Source organism: Saccostrea cucullata, unplaced genomic scaffold (assembly GCF_032062105.1).
Source record: "Saccostrea cucullata isolate Sc308-1 unplaced genomic scaffold, CSIRO_AGI_Scuc_v1 ctg348, whole genome shotgun sequence".
NCBI lineage: Eukaryota > Metazoa > Mollusca > Bivalvia > Ostreida > Ostreidae > Saccostrea > Saccostrea cuccullata.
This window is the reverse complement of record NW_026933269.1, coordinates 172795-192161: the sequence shown is the minus strand read 5'-3', so window position 1 is coordinate 192161 and position 19367 is coordinate 172795. Positions and strand designations below refer to the sequence as shown.

The window sequence follows — 19367 nt, the reverse complement described above, 5'->3', positions numbered from 1 at the left end:
GGGGGGGGTTCCGGGGGTTGGAACCCCCCCTTTATTTTTTGCCAAGTTGAGAGAAAGAGAGATGATAAACATTTTCAGAGAATAAATATTTATACATCTAACTTATGTATTGAATAGGTAGATTCTCATACATTTAGTTTCCTCCATTCACCTTCACTTATCCTTTTTATGAGAGACTGGTAGAAAATATTCTACTGATTTTTATATATCTTATATATGATATGTAACATGCGAAATTTAATTTGATATTGGATTCCTGCGATCTTTAGCTGCATGTGTTGGGTATCTAATGTACTGTTTTTGCTTATATCTTTCAAAGGAACGAACATGTATAACTCTTTATTTTAAACCTCAACCGCACCCCTACCCAAAAAAGTTTTTCAAATTCTAAAAGAAAATTCTTTGTAATCTTCGGAAATGCTGCAAATCCATTCAATTTTTAGGCTTCAGTAGTTTTTGAAATGTGTTTCTTATTTTTTTTTTTTTTTGGACTGGGGTACCTTTTCAAAGGAAAAAGGGACCTAAAACAAAGATGTTACTTATCACAATCTTAGATCTTTCCATACGTGTGTGTAAATCTTTGCTTGAGAGTGTGTAGGCGGGGAAGGGGGGGTTAAAAGTACACAACTCTGGAACCCCTCCTTTCAAAAATGGCTGGATCCGCCCCTGACATGTGTTAATGTTATGAATTGAGGGTTAATTATAATAGGATTCCGAATATAAATGAAAGAGAGTATTTTTCCTTCTTTTCAATTACTACTTTTCTAATTAATTGATATGATATGTAAGAAGTTGATAAAAGCTTGAACTAGCATGTGCATTTCAATCGTCGTTGCCAGAAATCATTTTGTTGTGTTCATCAACGACATTTTGTTGGTCATTCGAAGGAATGTCCCCCTCATTACTATCTATGACGTGTGCCTCCTCGACGGTCCTCTGTTCAGACATGTACGCGTTCATTTTTTTCTTCCACCAAAACAATATTCCAGTTAGCAAAGAAAATATAACAATGGGTAAAATAATTCCCAATGCTATCATCATAGCCATTTCTGAGCTCGAGTTTCTTTCAGCAATATTTTCTATTCCATCTGCGTTAGTATAATTCGCCAAGTCGGTGGTGTTTAAGCATTGTTTCGTAGTATTGTAAATCGAAAGAGGTGTGATTTCTTCTGGAGAAGTTTCATTTTTACCAGCAATGGAAATCCTACCTGACATGCTGCCAATTTATTCTATAGCAAATAAATAGCAGTAATTGTCATAATAGCTAATTGTGTTGATACATGTAAGTTTCGAGAAAATGTATACTAGTACAAATATGCCAAATTTCTACAAAATTGGATAATAAATATAGAGGTACATGTCTTTATTCAGACATAAACTCTATAAAAAAAATTATTTTTATCTTACTTAGAGTCCAACGGGAGTTAGAACACAAGTGTTGCGTTTTCATCACCTGATTTCTTGACAGTGTTGGGTACTCGTACCATTGACATATCAATATACCACTGAAAAGAAGAAATAATTTTTTTTTTCTTTTAAATAATTCTAAGTGTTTGTCAAAAGTATAATATTCAATTTTTTACCGAAAGAGGTGCATTAGAAAAAAAGAAATAGGAATATACTACATTGTCTCAATAATTTCCGAACATTCCAATTATTTCTCAGGATAGAGTCAAGATTTCAAGGGTATATTGCTTTTAAAAAATATATGTTCCTTGGTCCCAGAGTTCTGGAGATATGCAAAGGTCAACCGTTTTCATAGCTTATGTATTTCGAAATGATTTTTATTATTTATGTACGAATAATAACTACTCGTATTTTAAAGGGTGTGAATGATTGCAACAAATTTACCCTCGATCTCTCTTCTAACAAAACAAAACCATAATTTAAACTATCGGTACAAGAGAAGAAAACAAACGCACGAGAAAACGTTAGCCTTAAGTACTATTACACTTATATCAATCACTGTTTTATGAAATATATGGTGATACTGATAACGAATAGTATATTCAAGCTTAAAATACAAATCAGAAGCAATGCAAACACGAACCTCTTAAGCATCGCAGAGGATCAGGTGCCATGGAGGACTGAGCATCCACTGTCGACCTGTTACTACTCGACATGATAGGGAAATGGGAAAATATATTTTTAAAAATGGGGTTAACAATTTAAGAAAAAATAACATTAAATTATCGGCACTGGCAGCTAGTAAAAGGGCCAGTAAGTTTTTTAGTAAAAGACAACAAATTGTCATTATAATTGTCTATAAGTTTGTCAGTAAACATTGGAAATTTTAGTAAGTTTGTGACTTACATATAGTAGTGCAAGCAGCGGCGTCTCAATGTGAATGAAAAATTCAAGAGGGATGATAAACAACAAACAAACATTTGCTTGCTCGGTTTGGTTTCGTTTGGTTTTCGTTTAGTATGGTGTGATTTTATCGTTTCGATTTTGTTTTGCAGTTAAGAGGTACCCTTGGATTTAACGAACTTGTTTCTCCAGCAGACGTCGTCATGCAGACAATTAGACTACTCTCAATGATAAACATGTGTATTGCGTTTCTTCCTGTTTAGAGGCTAGTTTTACTAGTATTATGAAATGGAATATTTAAGTACAGATGAAAAATATTAATACAGTGTATGTATGCGGAAGGATATTTTTAAAATGTCAAATTATGAATTGACTTTTAAAATTTATAAAGCATATTTTCTATAGACTGTATTTTTCAAGGCATTTTTATGAAGTCTTTTCTATATTTTGCAGATATATACAAACTATGTCAGTATCGAAAGATGCTGTCAGATAAGGAATAGCCAAACCAAGAGGGACATGAGCCACAACGCTCACCTGAGTTTCTTTGGCCCCGTTGTTCTTCATCAGAAATAACCTTTTTAATACTTATTATACATGTAGCTGCAGATCTGAATTGATTGTAGAATTTTACTAAATTGATTATTCTCTTTAAAATTGCGAGCTCTTAAGGACGTTCGATCCTGAGATTTTGAGCGTATTTTGGTCAGGTCCTTTATTTATAAAATTCTGCATCATTTGTAAGTTCTAACATTAAATCTGAATTCTACAGTGCAAATTTAACTATATCCAATGAAAGAAATGCGATTAAATTCCATTCAAATAGAATTAAGCTAGGGACTATATTTTGTGGCGGAAAGTTTTTTAGACGAAAATGGTCAGATTTTCCATTTTAAACTATAATAGTACTGTTAATTTTGGATTCCTATTTTTCCATCCTGGTTGCACACAAAGCTGTTTTTTGCAGTGGAATGTGTTATGCTGGTTCTGAAATATCTATCAAATTATTTCTTATGAATTCTATCAACAAAGTGTGACAAATATAGTAAATATATTCTGAAAATCCGGGGGAAAATTGAGTCCATTTTTACATAAAATTGACACTTCTGTGGTAATATTTAAAAATTTACATCATATACCCCCACTTTTGATGTCCTTTTCTATATATTCAAGATAAATTTGACCTATTTGCTTAAAATCCGAAAAAGTCTAAGACTTTAAAATAATTGTCTTGCTTATTAAATTTTCAATGCCAGAAAATTAACTTTTTATTAGTGCAGAAAGGTCAAATAATTGATTATGCGAAGCAATTTGAAACTTTTTTTTAGTCACAATTTTTTGAAGTGTTTTTTTTTAAACAAATTTAGAGTTCATTTTATTTCATGCTTTAATTGGATAAAAATATTGGAGGGAAAACGTCAAAAATTTTATTTTTTATTAAGACACAAATTTCAGTGCAAAAAGGTCATATTAAATGTACTGTAGCGCCAAAAGAAGCGTATTGACCCCCATTTTTTGATTTGAATTTTAATTAAGCTATGTATGTAGAAACTAAAAATATACTTGGCAAAAAAAGTTTAAGACATCAAATATCAGGATCGAACGTCGTTAAACATCTTTCTAGATTTCTTTTAAAAAGATTAAAACCATTTTCAATTTTATGTAAATAAAAAATTTACAAGCAGTACTAAATGTTGGTCTTAGTCGTTAGTTCTTCCACATAAGTCTAAGCTTTTCTGATCAATTGGTTCTTGAAAAGATTTTTACATTTTTTCCCATAAGTATACCTTTCAATTGATATAATACATGGATTCTCTTTTGGAGCACCCCTCCACCCCCGTGGTTATGATTTTAATAATTTAGAACTATACTACCTCAGGAAGTGTCCACATAAGTTTCAGCTTTCCTTGCCCATTGGTTCTTGAGAAGATGATTTTTAAAGATTTTTTTCTCTGTATTTCAATGTTAAACTTGAATTCCGTATCGCGGCCCCGCCCTACCCTAGGGGTCAAGATGTCAATTATTTATAATTTACACTACCTCAAAATGCTTTCACTTGTCATAATTTTATGCTTTTCAATGACAATGACTAAAAATATTCTCATAAAACTTATAAATTTGTAGAGAACAATAATTAATACAAATACTTATGATAATGACTTATGACAATGGGAAAAAGAATTTTAACCAGTGGTTCTCGAGCTTTTTTTAATTGGCCCCACCCTTTTTGTCTTTTCTTGATTATCTCCCCTTGTAAAGAGACTTGGATCTTAAAACTTTAAATTCTCTTTCACTCAAGAATGCTTTGTACATATGTACAAAGTTCGTTAAAATTGGCCCAGTGGTTCTGATAATTGATGAAAAGTTGAAAATATATGTTTACAAACACACAGAAGGACGGATGTGTGATCAGAAAAGATCACTTAGTTTCAGCTCAGGTGAGCTAATAAAACAAATGTTTACGTTTCAGATTGCTGGAAAATGACATACATGACGTGTAATTATATTTATATACACATGCATATATTAGTTGCTGAACTTTTTTAGTCTTGACCTTATCATGCTCATACCTATAGTTTCTAACTTTTTGATACTCTCTTAAAGTACATGTATATTAAACTTTTAATTAAAATCGGTATAAATTGATCATCTTTCAACGTAATGACGACTCCTTTATGTATTTAAACATTGTATATTTTAGCTCAAGCTAAAAATAGGCATGTATATAAACGCCTCCGCCTTTTCACAATATGATAGATATCAAAGTGTCAAAATAACAAGAAAATACTCACAGTTCTATTAATGAACAGTACTAGTCTGTATTCATGGATATTTCCTTACTCATCCTTGTCAACCATTACATCTTCCCCGTATTATGGACTATATTTAAAATTCAATCTTTAAAAAAATTCCTATTTTCATTTTCTTCATTTCCGAAAACTTTGGAAATTTACTTGGCTGAAAGCCAATCGGCCACTTTCCAATGCAATAAAATAATTAAATTTCAAAATATTTCAAACTTTTTCGACGTGATAAGATTTACTATAAAGATCATCCGTTCTAATGTCTTCTCTAGTAATTCATGTTTAAGTTTCAGTGATTTTAAGTTTAATTTTTTTAAAAATAATCAGTTTCATCATGCAGATAATTATGTCCTGTTTCCCCGGCCTCAAACATAATTTTAGCTGCTGAAATGTAGCTTTACTGTTTTATATAATTAGTCTTTGACCATAACGCTACATACATGTAGATCAATTCCCTTATATAATTTACTATGCAAAATTTTCTGCGCACTCTTGGGGAGTTCATTTTTCAATAAACTACTTTTCACTCCCTAATTCTAGACACACTGTATATTTTACCCAACTCCGACCCTTTATAGTCGTCTCTATTTCCTATTTCTGTTGCATTGCCATTGCAGAAAATTCAAGTTCTGTGCAACATGAAGTTATTATCGTGCAGAATTGTTCGTGTAACGTGTCAGTCATGTAAGTTACTTGCAGTTACTGTTACGTTGCAACTACTGTAGCAATTAAAATCCCGAGTATCATTTTGTTTTGAGACAAACACGCTAACCACTACACTACAGAGCTCCTGATTAAAAGTGTCATTTAATTCATGTTTCCTACAATACCCTTAAATGGACCAAGTAATTTTCGCACTATATATAAGCACTTAGCCTGTCTTGTTCATCCATCTTCCTAAGCAAAAGTTGGTAAATGTACCTATGCAGTTCATTAAGTTCTAATCTAATTAAAAATCTCTAGATCTTTGACTCCATCCAAACTAGATTGTTAAACAAAAAATAAGCTGACATTTTTAAATTAAAAATTTATTAATTCTATCAATATAAATAATAACCAAGTTTTATTCTTCAGACAAAGGACGGGTTTTGATTGGTTCCTTCTTTGTCGATCCACGCCATCATTTCCTCACCGAAGTCGTCTGCTACTGAATCCTTACTGAAGGCAAAGCTGGCGTCCATAGAAACGTTGGGCGACTTCCGGTCCTGTGGATTTCCTCGGATAGGAGAATACGATTTCAAACCGCCACTTCTTTCCATCTGCGTTTTGTGGTGCCTGCTGAAAACAAATTATTCAAACATTTAATTATAATTCAAACAGATCGTCCATTTTATAGCATAGGCCTTCAGTTTGTTTAAATCCTGCTGAAAAACTGTGTAGGAAAAATGACTTTGCCTTGGCCTTCCCCGGTTTTTCAGGGCCTGTGTTCTACAAATGTAGTTAAGAATTTGATTACTTTTTTTCAAAATTTAAACTCAAATTTAATCAACAACTTATTAGTTATTATTTTTTAAGATCATAAATATGGGCCATAATTAAACCATTATCAAACTGGAATACATTAATGGAATTATTTTGTAAGTTGTCCAAAATAAATCCTTTCAAAAAATTTACTATAAGCATGCAAAAGTGAATATATTATAAGTGAAAAAATTGAAATATGAAAAAGCCCTTGGTCCTTAACAGTCACCTGAGTATCATGTTTCCCTTCTTATCACCAATTTTACTCCATCTGGAACCTGAGTAACTTTTTTTTTCATATGGAAAGTTTTCTTAGGTACAAAATTGCAATTTTTTTCTGGATTTGTAGAATTATGTATTTGAAACTTACAACAAACATACCTAAAACACAGGTTAAGGGGAATAGGGAAGGCAGATACTATGAAATTCACAATTTCCCCCCACTTTCGATTTGCTTCTGACACCTATGGGTTAAGAAGAATAGGGAAGGCAGATACTATGAAATTCATAAATTCTGTTCCTCTCTACTTAAGAATTTTAAGGGTTAATAAATAGGTTTGTCACATTTGGGAAAGTTTTATATTTTTTTTTGCATTTCAAGAAATATCTGGGTTAAATTTTTCATTTTGACTGAAGTGGACACCCCCAACCCTGAAAAAAAATCCCAGAATCTGTGCCTGTAGCCTTTCTACGGAAAGCTGAAAAAAGATTGAGGGAACCACCAAAAAAAGATAGCAATATGTCACTTCAATGACTCACATGACCCCAACAGGGATAAAAAAAAAACATGCATAAATCAACTGTCTAAACTACATACAGAGAGCACACAGACATGAAATTTCTGAATATCAATGAAATGTTAAGATATGATATATATGCTGATTAGTAGGGCATGCATCAGCCTAGCAACTGTTACCATGGAGATAGTGATGTGTACATAGCAACAACAATATATATAAACAAGTGTGGCAAAAATACATGCTTTGAACACATTCAAAAATAATGAACACCAAAAAAAAAACTGCATTAATGTAAGCATTGCATAAGAATATATTCAGCGAGTTATTTAAAAAACAAGAAAATAAAATAACAATAATAAATTGCATTCAGTGAAGGTTATTATTGATGGCATTCATGCTAAACATAACAAAGCTTCAATTTAAAATCACAGTATTGTATTTTTTTTTTCATGCATAAAAAATAATTTACCTACTTTTTTTTTCAAGATAAAAATTATTTTCAAACACATTCTTTCTAAAATAGCTCTGTAAACAAGTATTTAACACAAAACATGCTGCTTTATATAAAACAGAAAGTGTACATGCCAGAATTTATATAAATATCAATGACAATTTCTTAATCTTTATTCTTTCTTTATCTTTCCTTTCTAAGATTATTATTGCAGATCTGTCAAAATCTTCTTTTGTTCCAAACCTTTCAAAGTTCTATGTTATCACTGTTTCCTGGATGTTTTGGTGTCATGCACAAAACAAGAATTACAACTATAAACTTAATTCTGTCTTTTTTATTCTTTGCTTCATTATTTCCTATAGACATTTCCTCATAAACTTACATTTACATGTACAAACATCTATTCACTTGATGATTTTGACTATTTTTCATGGGGCTAGTATTGATCACTCTCTCTTTCTCTCCTTCTTTATATTCTGAAAATATCAGCACATATGATCAAGTTACCTCCCTTTCCCTTACATACAGCGATACATGTAAGACACAATGTACACTACAATAATAAATTTCAGAAATAAAGAACTTCCATAAACAATCATACTTTTCATGTTCTTATTTGAGACATTAGAAAAAAAATAAATTGCAAACTGTACATAAAACTGCTTAAAATGATCTGCATTTACAAAACATTCACTTCAGCATGTAATGTAAAGATACACATTTATCTATATACAAATGAATGATATAAAGAATGCCTTTTTTGAGAAAAGTTATCCAGCAGTCAATTTCAAAAATTAAAATTTCTAAGTCCTGTAAAATATATAACAAACTTATAAAAAGTGGTAATATCATAAAATTCAAGTAATAAAAAATAATGCCATAAAACGTGTGAAAATTAAATCAAACGTGGAGAAAAAAAATTGTGTTCAAATCATGTGCCACACAGTGAATTTAATTGGTTTGATAAATCAATTTCAATTTAAGGATATCACACAAAAACACATCAAATATCTCCATGGAAACAGTAAACAGACTGAGAAGTAACCATGACAACCCTCAAGGCTCTCTCTATCTCACCTGTGATGAGTCCTGGGGGTGGAGGCCTGGTTTCGTGTTAGGGGGTCACACTTTTGAGGGGTCAAAGGTTGATAATGGGTGTGTTTAGTTTGGACAGATTTGTACACTCTTGTACCCGTTGGAGTCTGCATGGAGTATTGCACGTGAGAACTATGTTCTTTGACAGCCTCAAAGCGAGGCGACCCATGCTGGGGAGATTCAAACGATTGGTCGTTCTCTCGCTTGTGCGACAGGAATGGAGAGCCCCTGCGGGTCGCAGGCGAGCCCGGGCCGGGGCGACAGGAAACAGATGATAAAGAATGAGAAGGACTCGTGTGTAATGAAGACGAAACAGGATGAGCAAAAGACGAGTTTGAACCTGAGAAGGAGTTCTCTCCCCCTGAGTCTGTGGATTGCTGGGAGGGGGAGCTACATCGAGATCCTCCAATCAGCTGTTGTTGATACTGTTCTATGTACCGCTGCCGACGCATTTTTTCACTGTATTTGTAAAAGTCTGACATTTCAAAAGGTTTAGAAATCACCTCCACGTTCCGATGAGGCTGAATTTTGGTCACAGTCACTACTGCGTTTGACTTTTTGGTATATTGTGGAGAATCAGATCTGCTGCCAGGATAAAAACTTTGGTCACTTAAAGAACTTGGTCCTTTACTACCAAAGAAAGAGCCCTCATGTAAACGAGGGCTATAACAATGGTTTTCAAAACTGTTTTCATGTTGATCAGGACTTGTGATTATTGGTGAAGGTTCCGTGAATGCGGAGTCTTCCCAGGGAGCCGATTTATGACGCTGGTGTTTCGGTGTCCCCGTTTCCTCATGTTTCACTGGAACCTCTATCACACTGTTTCTAGACGACACAAGGTCATATTCTGATTGAGAATTCCTCTTGCTTCCAAATTTAGAAGGTTCAAGGTCAGTTAAAACACTACTTTCACCATCACTAAGTTGTCTATCTCTGTACGACCACCGATCTCGGCGGCGTGTATTCCGCTCTAAGCTCCCATAATGTCCCTGAGACATAGGTTTGCGGTAATCGTCATACTTAAGAGACATGTCAGATTTACCATAACCCGTCAGTACATTGTCACTAAAATCAGGGTTAGTGGGAGTCTTAATTTCATCAGTACTTTCGTAATGTGAAGTCCGCTGAGTGTTTAGATTATACATGTTATTGTTTGAGCTAAAACCACTGTCCTGACTTCCTTTCTCGTAACGTTTCACGTTCTCGTATTCTGATTGGCTGGACATGTTGCTGCCAGACGAAGCACTTCGACTGCTGAGAGGGGGAGGGAAAATCTGGTTCCTGTAGGTGTTTGCTTGGCTCAGGGAATTCAACTGGGGGCTAAAACATAAAAAAAATAAATCAATTTTAATGCAGAAAATGATACTTTTTCCGAAAGTCCAATTCCATTTCATTTTCTTAGACTAATAATAATATTAGTACTTGGTTGTATTTTTTTAAGGTTCAAGGATTTTAAAAATCATTTTTTTAAAATATCAATTAGAAATAATTTTATGCGTAACAGCCTCATTAAAATTTACATACAACCTGTGTTTCCATATACAAATTTAAGTCAAAACAGAAATTGGAAATTAGTACATGTACGAGGTATTTTACTTTCTTGATATCACACTATATGATCAGTTTAAGGTTTAAAATATCATGAGATTCTGACCCCACTGACCTGCTGAGGGTGGGGCTGAGAGGGGGCGGGGACGTAGGGGACAGTTCCCGGGTGGTGGCTGACCGTTGGATTGTGATCTGTCTGGGGCCGTCACCAGAAGAGCGCTGAAAGGCAAAAACAGAAATCTCTCTCATATCAAGTATTTATTGATAAGTAAAATGTTTTTTAAAGAACTTTGGAGAAAAAATATACTGGTACTAGGTAACTGTAAAACATAAAACTGCATTTTTTCTCTTATAACAAGATTCACTCTACTTACTTTTGAATCATAGTACAGAACTTACACTTTTGGAACTATAGATTTCACACACATTTTTTCACTAAGACTTTTTTTAATATTTAAAAAAATAAAAATTTTTTTTGTTAAGTGCCTCTTTCAAACTTATCTTTTTTTTTTATTTTGCCACTTCAATTGTTATGAAAGTGACATCAAAGAATTTATTTAAAATTTTGTATAAACATACGTCAGCTCTGCGTCTGGGTGGTAGTTCTGGTGATGTTGTGTCCTGCAGCCGCGAGTTTGATCCTACAATACAACAGATACACACGTCAAGTTTCTAAAATCCAGCAATTTCTTATGTTATAAATCTAACATTGATTTTACATACACAAACACTACTTTTGTCTTTAAATTCCATAAGCACAGTAAATTTATGGTAAAAATAAGTTATTCAAATTAATTGAGTGCAAAGAAAAATAAGCATAAATCAACAGGAGAAATAGGAGAAAAAGATTTCAAGATTGACGGTCAATCACTCTCATAAAAGTAGGCATGTCAGAAGATCGATGGTACATTTCCTTCCTGGTTCCACAGTATTTCCTCATTTATTTTATGTACATTCAAATTGTCCTCGGACTGCGACAGAAATTCAACAATGTTCTCCGCAGAGAAAGTTTGTCAATTCACTCCACAAATATCCTTCTCCAAAACTCAAAATGGTATAATTCATCTTCCTGTTGAAGCCGAGAGTTTCCAATAATTCTGAGAGAAGGAACTGCAAGCTTTTTATTCAAAGCTCTTTATAAAAATTTTAAAATGGCAAAAACCTTCAATATGTGTGGTTAATTTCACTTCTGATCGATGCCAGGTGAATTTTAGGAAAGCAGTGAGAGCTTTTTATCCAATTTTGCCGTAAATGTCATTTAAAATGACTCTTCATGGACACTTATTGATGCATATACTCTCCACTTCCAAGCTTCAGATTATCCTATGTGCTTCATTTTTTTTTTTTTAATTCCGACATTAAATATCCATTCCAGATTCTTCAATCCATTCCTCCATAAAATCAGATGCCAAGATGTCTGTTACAGTCTCTAATCTTTGCAGGTCATATCTTTTTAACTTTGAAATGGAATTTTAACTTTGAAATAAAAACCTCTGAGCTGTGAACTATGAAGAATTTGAGCCTATTTTTATCTAGCTAATGTGCATAGTGTTTGATTAGGTGGAATTTTTTTTTAAACAAACATTAAAAAGATCAAGCCACCCACTTTATGTTTTCTTAAATGGTTGATTAACTGTGGAAGATTTTCCTTGAACTTTGAGATAATCATATCTTCAAATGTTTGAAATTAATAAGATGTTTTGAAATCTGCACTAAGCTCAGTGTGTCTTGATCAGAATCACTAAGAAAACATGAGGTGTGTTTGAAAAACCTGCAGAGCTAATCAACATTTTCCAAAAAGTCTAAAGAATATCCGTTTTAAGCTTCTTTACACCAGGCCTACACAGGGAAAAGTGGCTCACATGATATTTCAAATGATTATTTTTTTCTTTGAAAATTATGAAAATCATGTAAAAACTATATACTTTTTCATGCCAAAAAGTTTGTATGATATTTATGTAATATTCACGTAATTTTTTATAGATCTACCATGTAACAATGTTTTTTTGCATGATATTTATGCCATTTGATATTCATGTAAAAACTCATGAAAATTATGGCAAAATCAGTTATCACAAAAATTTCACGTCTTTTTTTCTGTCTCTTTCTCATATGCTGAGAATTCATATGAAATTCATAGAAAATTTATGTGAGCCACTTTTGCCTGTGTAACCAGGGTTGTGCAAAAGACCTGAGGACCAGGGAATCCACTCCACCATAATAAAACAATCACCTCCTTCATTCTGATATGACCCCTTGAGCCCACCAGGGGAGGAACCAAAGACACCCTTACCTTTTACTTTTAAAATGGTTCCTTCTCTTTCATTTCTCATGTAATAACCCTGCCAATATTAATACAACCCCAACCCCCAATCCCACACCTTTCTTTTCCACTTGGAAACTAATTTATTTCTTCATTATTGCCAAAAAATATTGTGTTTTCTCACCACTGATCTCGAAAAGGTTTCTTATCTTCAAATTCAAGAAAATGCTTATAATAACTATCCCATTTAATCAACAATCCAAGAAATACGTACAACTACTCTAACAAAGATGAATATAGTTTTCTGAGTTGAGAATTGAATCTGTTACAAGTAACACTTCTGCAAATTCTTTATCCTTATTATTCCTACCATCCTTGTGCATTTTCACCCCAAATCTTCATTTTCAGACTAAAGCTGTCTTGACTTGCTTAATTAAGCTTTATGATGCTTGCTATATAATTATCTTAGATTCTAGTACAACACACCTTTTTTGTTTTTCTAATGAAATTAATCTGTGTCACTTTTATATTTAATGTTTCTCTAGATCGAATCAAATGAATTTTGAAATAATATTGCTTTCAATCATTATTAATTTGTTTTCTTTAAGGAGAGAAATTTTTGCAAGATGCCTGTAGAGGAAGTTTATCTATTAACACAAATTGTATGACTAAAACAAAATAATGTGTCCAGTATTGGTACAAAACCCAAAATGAAACTTTTTTTAGTTTGGAATGCTTAAAGTGCAGAAAAATGTACCTATCATAAACTTATTAAATATTGCCAAATACAGGATAACTATCTTTTCAAGTTGTTATGTAAGCTATATTGTGGTGTTGTTCTGTTCAAGTTCCCTTTGATTCATCAATTTTTTATTGAGGAATCTTTTAATCATATGCTGAGGACTACCTTGATTTTTCCCAAATCAACTTTCATATCCCATTAAATTACATATTACTCAATGATATATTAGTTTTCTGTCCTATGGTGAAGTCACTGGCCAGAGACAGTGTCAATATAATTTGACTTTTTAGTATTATTTGCTAAAGCTAAGATATATGTGGTGTCTAAGACTAAGCAAGCCCAAGCCAAGCTGTGAATAACTGAAAAGCATGTAAAACAAAATAATGATAAAACATTTATTGTTAAAATTGTCAGGGAGAATAAGTGAGATTTATAACAGAGGAAGATAACATAAAAACAAAGCATCAAAAGGAAAACAAAACACTCAGGTGAATATGAATGCTGAACAAAATGAAAATGAAATTAGAAATACATATCATGACAATCACTTTTCATAATTTTTCAAAGTTTCTGTCAATCACATTGACAATTTTTGAAAGTTTATGGTAAAGTCCCTGCATGTCATAATATGCAAATGAGTGATAATGATGCAAATACACAAAAAAGCATAAATATGCGATTACATGTAAGCCCAACACACACAAACACATGCACAAATGAATACATGGGAAGTTGATATAATGCTTTGTTAATGTTGAACACTGTTATCTCCCTTGAAACGGAAAACAAGCCACTTAACTCCCTTGGCACTATTGGAAAGACATTTTCATGTTTCGAGTTAAAACAACAAATAAATTAACACAGAAAGCTGACGCACTAAAGCACACAATAAATAAGGGGGATGGATCCCGGATAAACTCTGACGCCTAGACTTGACTCTCCACGTTGGGTTTCTGGGTGAGTTCGTGACACATCCTCTCATACTCGTAAGACTGCCAGGAGGCGCGGGTGGGGGAGGGAAGAGAATGGTATCCAGACGATGCGGTGGAAGTGGTGGAATTCGTAGATCCCGAAGACGCAGAAGTTTTCAACACAGGGGTCATCTTGGGAATCTCGATCACAGGGTGCAGGGAACGATTCAACGATCCGTAGTTTTCACACGTGGTCTTGTTGAGGAAGGAGGCCTCTAGGATGCTGTTGTTGTTGATACACCGGTCGGGGTTGTCAAGGTAGGATTTGTTGAGACGGCTCTTGACAGAGTACCTCTCCCGGAACGACTTGTAGAGTCGTGAGGTCACGGAACGCTTCCCTCGTCGTTTCTCGGCTAGCAGCATGTCGTCACAGAAAGTGTTAGACAGACACTGATCTAAGTTGCACTCTTTGTCTACTAAGCTCTGATTAACTACACTGTACATACCATCGTAAGATGGTGCCCCCGAGGGCAGGAAGTGACTAGGGTCCCCCTTGGTCTCCGACAGTTTCTTCTCCATCTCCTTCAGCTGAAACACAAAAGAAGTCATTAGTTAACCATATTAACAAATCTAATAGAATCATTTTATCAACCATTTCCATTTTTTTAAAATATAGTTTCCTATAAATAGTTTAAAAATTTTACAACTTTAGTTTTTTTTAATCAATGAAAACAAATTCATCATTGAAAACTTGCCTTTTCTAACTTAAACCTTGTTTGAATATTTTTTATTGCACGAAAATAATACTTAAATTCTTATCATCACATCACATCACATGAGTGCAAATTTAGTATGTTCACAGTTACCCTATATGTCATTATGAGCTACCCACCTTGGCCTGGGCCTTGTGGAAGGACTGGCGTCGCTGCTTGCGGACGTACTTGCTGACGGACTTGTCTGAGGACAGTTTCTTGGCCGCGTTGGTGATCTGCTTCTGGAGCTCGTACTCCAACTCTAGCGTGGATAAGGCATCATCCGTCTGCAATAAAAATATATCATATCAATAGCTAGTAAAATAAGCTGAAATATATCTATGTAAACATTAACATGCTATTTTGCAGTTTTAAAATTAGTTGGTTTTTTTTTTACTTAATTGGGTTCTTATTTTCTCCACTGTCACTGTTACTGATGTGGCAGGAAAAAACAGGTTAAACTTCATTATATAAATGGGTTACTTTCTTATCACATTTGTGGAATATATTAATTTTTTTTCACTTTTGAAGAAATGTATTTCTTTTTCTAACTTTAGAAAATATATTTTTCTTGAAGACAGTTTTATTGAATATGTTGAAGACTCAATACATTGTGACAATAATGGCCATTTTATATGAGTGAGTTGAGAGATTGTGACCCTTTATTTCTTATGTCCTTACCTTTCTCTCGGGAACCTTGGAAGCCAGTGAGAAGGCAGTTCCCACTCTCTTCCTGATGGTGGGGAGGGGCTCCCCAGGCTGCTGGGGGTAGTCCAAGGGCAGACAACCGGTCAGCTCCTAAAATCAAAGCTCACACATTAGTCAAATTCAAAAAAGAAATGAATAAAAATTGTGAATTCATATTTTCAAAATAAATAGTAAAAATAAACATTTTCAAGAAATATGTAATTTTATTTCTTGTTTCAGACTTTATTATAAAATTTATCATATTAAATTTTACTTTTAAATTATATGACTGTTTAAGCATTTCAACACGATGTGGATGATAGGGAAAGGGCTAACATAGGCTTTGTCTGCTGCCCAATCCCATTCACTTTTATTTGTGAATAAAACTGTGTATAAAATAAATAAACAAGCTATCGTACCCCCTCCTGTATACAGAGTTGTTTGAGCTCCTCTAACTTCTTGCTGACTGCCTCCTCCAGGGCTTCCTTGCGGGCCTTCAGTGCTGTGTACATCTCTCTCTGTGCCTTCACAGCCTCGATACTGGGGTCACAGTTCACTGAAAAAAGGACAAAGGTTAAATAAATAACATGTTCATACATTTATAAGTAAATTACTTCTGAAATACTAACTCCTATACATACTTCTTAAAAACCTTCTTCTAGTAGCCTGAAGGGTTAATTTGCTTCTATAAATTATTTAATCATGAGCTGTACTAGAGTCATCACCCTCCAAATTATCACCATGACATGACAATTTAATGCTCCATGCACTGCTAATGCTTCCTGCTTATGTTTACAAATACTTTCCTATCTTAATATCTCATTTCCATGTCTGCTACATATATATCTACTGTGGTTCACACAATAATCAGATGGAGTGTTATCTCCCTTTAATCTCTATTAAGCAGTTTAACACAAGCACCTAATTTTTCTTTGATCCTTTATTTCCTATGATAAACACCATTACTAGAGAAAACTCCAGTCTTTGTTGGATAAGCAGAACTCAGCATGGAGTCACCATTTGTTTTGTTTTTTATGAGTTGGGTGTAATAAACTTTATGAGGGACTAATATTTCCCAGACAAATCAAGTGGGTTCCTGTCTAGAACTGGAATAAACTCAATGTATTTGGGGGTAAACCATACATTGTTTATTATAAAACATCAGATAATATTTATCTTTGAAAATGAATTTGGCCAAAAAAGTACGAATTTTTTCTTTATGTATAAATAATATTTTTCTTCATTTTCATCTTTTGCATATTTTTAAAAATGCTATACTTGTTTAAAATTACACAATCTGTATTAATTAAGTTAAACCCGTAATAAAACAATTCAAATCCTATTTTGAAAAACCGATTCTTGTTTATTTTATTTTTTGTTACCTGTCCCAATTTTGTATCATTCAAATCAATGCAGATTATATAATACAACTAATTTATAAAAGCAACATATTTAAATACTAATTTAAATTAAAGAAAAAATCTCATTTTTTTAAATGGAAATTAAAAAGTATTAATGCCCTTAAATTGTCTGGTATAAAGGAGTTAATTTTTAATAATCAACTCAGTGTTAATTGACAAACATATTGACACCTGGGGGACAGGTATAATATTTAATTAACATGTAACTTTACAGGTACACACTGCCTTTACTTGTAACAGGTGTGACAATTTCAGTTCCTTTGATAATTGGATGACAAATGACATATTGTGTTCTATATGATTATGAAACAGGTTTCAAGCCCATTACACTTATGTTGAAATTTAACAATTAAGATTTTATCTTAAAGACTTCAAACACATCTGTTTGAAATGGATTTAGGAAGTTAACATCCATTAAAGTAAATCTACCATTCAATTTCTGTCTTTGAAGTAAATTAGTTCTTCTAAGCTTTAAAGAATTTTAGATCCATTAAAACTTAACATTAGTTTGGGCCTAAGGTCAGAATAAAATTTGGTCAATCAGATAGGGAATGTGTGTGGTCAGGTTTAAAATTTAATTAGTACTAACTTTTTCTTTTCAATTTTTTTTTCAATCCCCAAAATATGTGATTTTTATTCATATTATTCACGATAAAAAAAAAATAATTCAAAAATCTAAAAGGAAATCAACATAGATTTTTTTAAAAATAAATTTTCTTAATCTCAAAAGTTTCTGTTGTTCACAAAAATATTTTTTAAAATTTGCAAAAAAAACTCATGTCTGAAGCAATAATTTTAATTTTGAATTTAATATAAATTAATTCAATAATATAAAATAAAATGATATTTTTCTTTTTAATATTTCAATCTCAAAATGATGTATAACTTAAGCTGTTCACAAAAAATATGGAACAAAAACTCTGTAGTACTAAAATAAATCTACAAGTCTAAATAGTGTAGAACATGATAAGTATTCAGAGCACATCGCACTGCTTCTTAAAGAAATGATACATGTTGACAATGATTCAACTGAAGGACCCTTTTAGCCCTTATTAGAGCTGGTCAGAATACTGATGATCCAGTCTAGAGATGTCATCACCCTGAACACTAATCACCCCTCACAAACAAACCAATAGACAAAGATATATACTTACACAGTGACATATCATAAAACCCTGAGTTGTCGACACACATCATGCTTCTGTCCATCATGTAGGAACTATTCTTCATAATGACAACCAAAACTCAAGAAGGGGGTAACATGCAGGCCACACAATAAGACAATCAAGATCTCCAAATTATCAAACTACAAAGTGACCTTTGTGACTTAATTAGTCGTCCCAGGTAATGAAGAGTAGATGCCAAGCTGTGGGGTAGCTCTGATCAGCCATGGACCCAGTGGGGGCTTATATACACACACAACTCCATAAACAGAAACACAGCCTCCAGTCCCAAAGACAACACAGCAATTACCTATTGTTTGTGTACACAGGTAGAAGTGTGGCATTAGAGCCACTTTTCTCATCTAATGGGCCCAATCTTAGTCTATTAGAAGTCAATCAGGCCTGTGTGTGTTTGTATTGTTGTAGGTAATAGGTAGATAATGGGCTCATTATTTCCTGGGGTCACAGTCTCAGGTGAGAGATAAGTGTGCCTCCCTGAAGTTTTGTCACCTGATAGCAGGGGAAATTGACCCTGGTGACATTGGTACCATTAGTACTTACTTAGTACTCTGTGGCATCAGGTCAGCATCAGGTGTAATGAAGTACTTATCACACCTGAGTTACATCACTAGGTGCTAACACACTTGTTTTCCACTTGTTTTGACAGAAAACATTTTACAGGGCCACAATTTAGAGTGATAATGATATTTGAAAAACATAGAGTACTCCAAATACTATGTAATGTTACAGAGAATTACCACTGTTAGTGAACATTTATTTGAATGCTGATTTCTGAGGTAAATATGTTTATGAACAAAATTATAATTTCTGTTCTTCTGCAGTAACCAATGTAAATTTTATAATACTGATTTTTTTTTTCTATTTTAAATGATGCTTACAATATATTATTTAATGTTGTCATTAAAAAATAATTTAATTTAAGAATTTTCTTAAAAATTGAGTTAATCTATTATTATACTCAAGTACTTATTTAATCTTTTAATTAAAATTATTTACTT

At 33.1% G+C, this 19367-nt stretch overlaps 1 protein-coding gene and 1 long non-coding RNA gene across 10 annotated transcripts in view; both read right to left on the bottom strand.

Moving 5' to 3' along the window:
• Positions 1-717: 717 nt before the first annotated feature.
• On the bottom strand, positions 718-5949 carry LOC134237859 (uncharacterized). Its single transcript, XR_009985887.1, has 3 exons — positions 5103-5949; positions 1408-1505; positions 718-1229 (listed from the first exon to the last, which is right to left on the bottom strand). It is a non-coding gene; the product is annotated as an uncharacterized LOC134237859 (long non-coding RNA).
• Positions 5950-6121: 172 nt separating this feature from the next.
• Positions 6122-19367, bottom strand: part of LOC134237857 (FERM domain-containing protein 4A-like) — a 54583-nt gene continuing 41337 nt past the window's right edge. For 6 of the 9 annotated variants that reach the window (XM_062720006.1, XM_062720002.1, XM_062720000.1 and 3 more), the window contains 8 exons: positions 16184-16320; positions 15759-15875; positions 15218-15364; positions 14832-14913; positions 10989-11050; positions 10525-10628; positions 8844-10181; positions 6122-6392 (listed from right to left, as the gene is read on the bottom strand). In XM_062720006.1, coding sequence (XP_062575990.1) covers positions 6185-6392; positions 8844-10181; positions 10525-10628; positions 10989-11050; positions 14832-14913; positions 15218-15364; positions 15759-15875; positions 16184-16320 — 2195 coding nt within the window. In that variant the 3' untranslated portion in view covers positions 6122-6184. The remainder of the gene's footprint in view (positions 6393-8843; positions 10182-10524; positions 10629-10988; positions 11051-14831; positions 14914-15217; positions 15365-15758; positions 15876-16183; positions 16321-19367) is intronic. The other 3 variants (XM_062720001.1, XM_062720008.1, XM_062720009.1) reach the window with 3 other exon arrangements.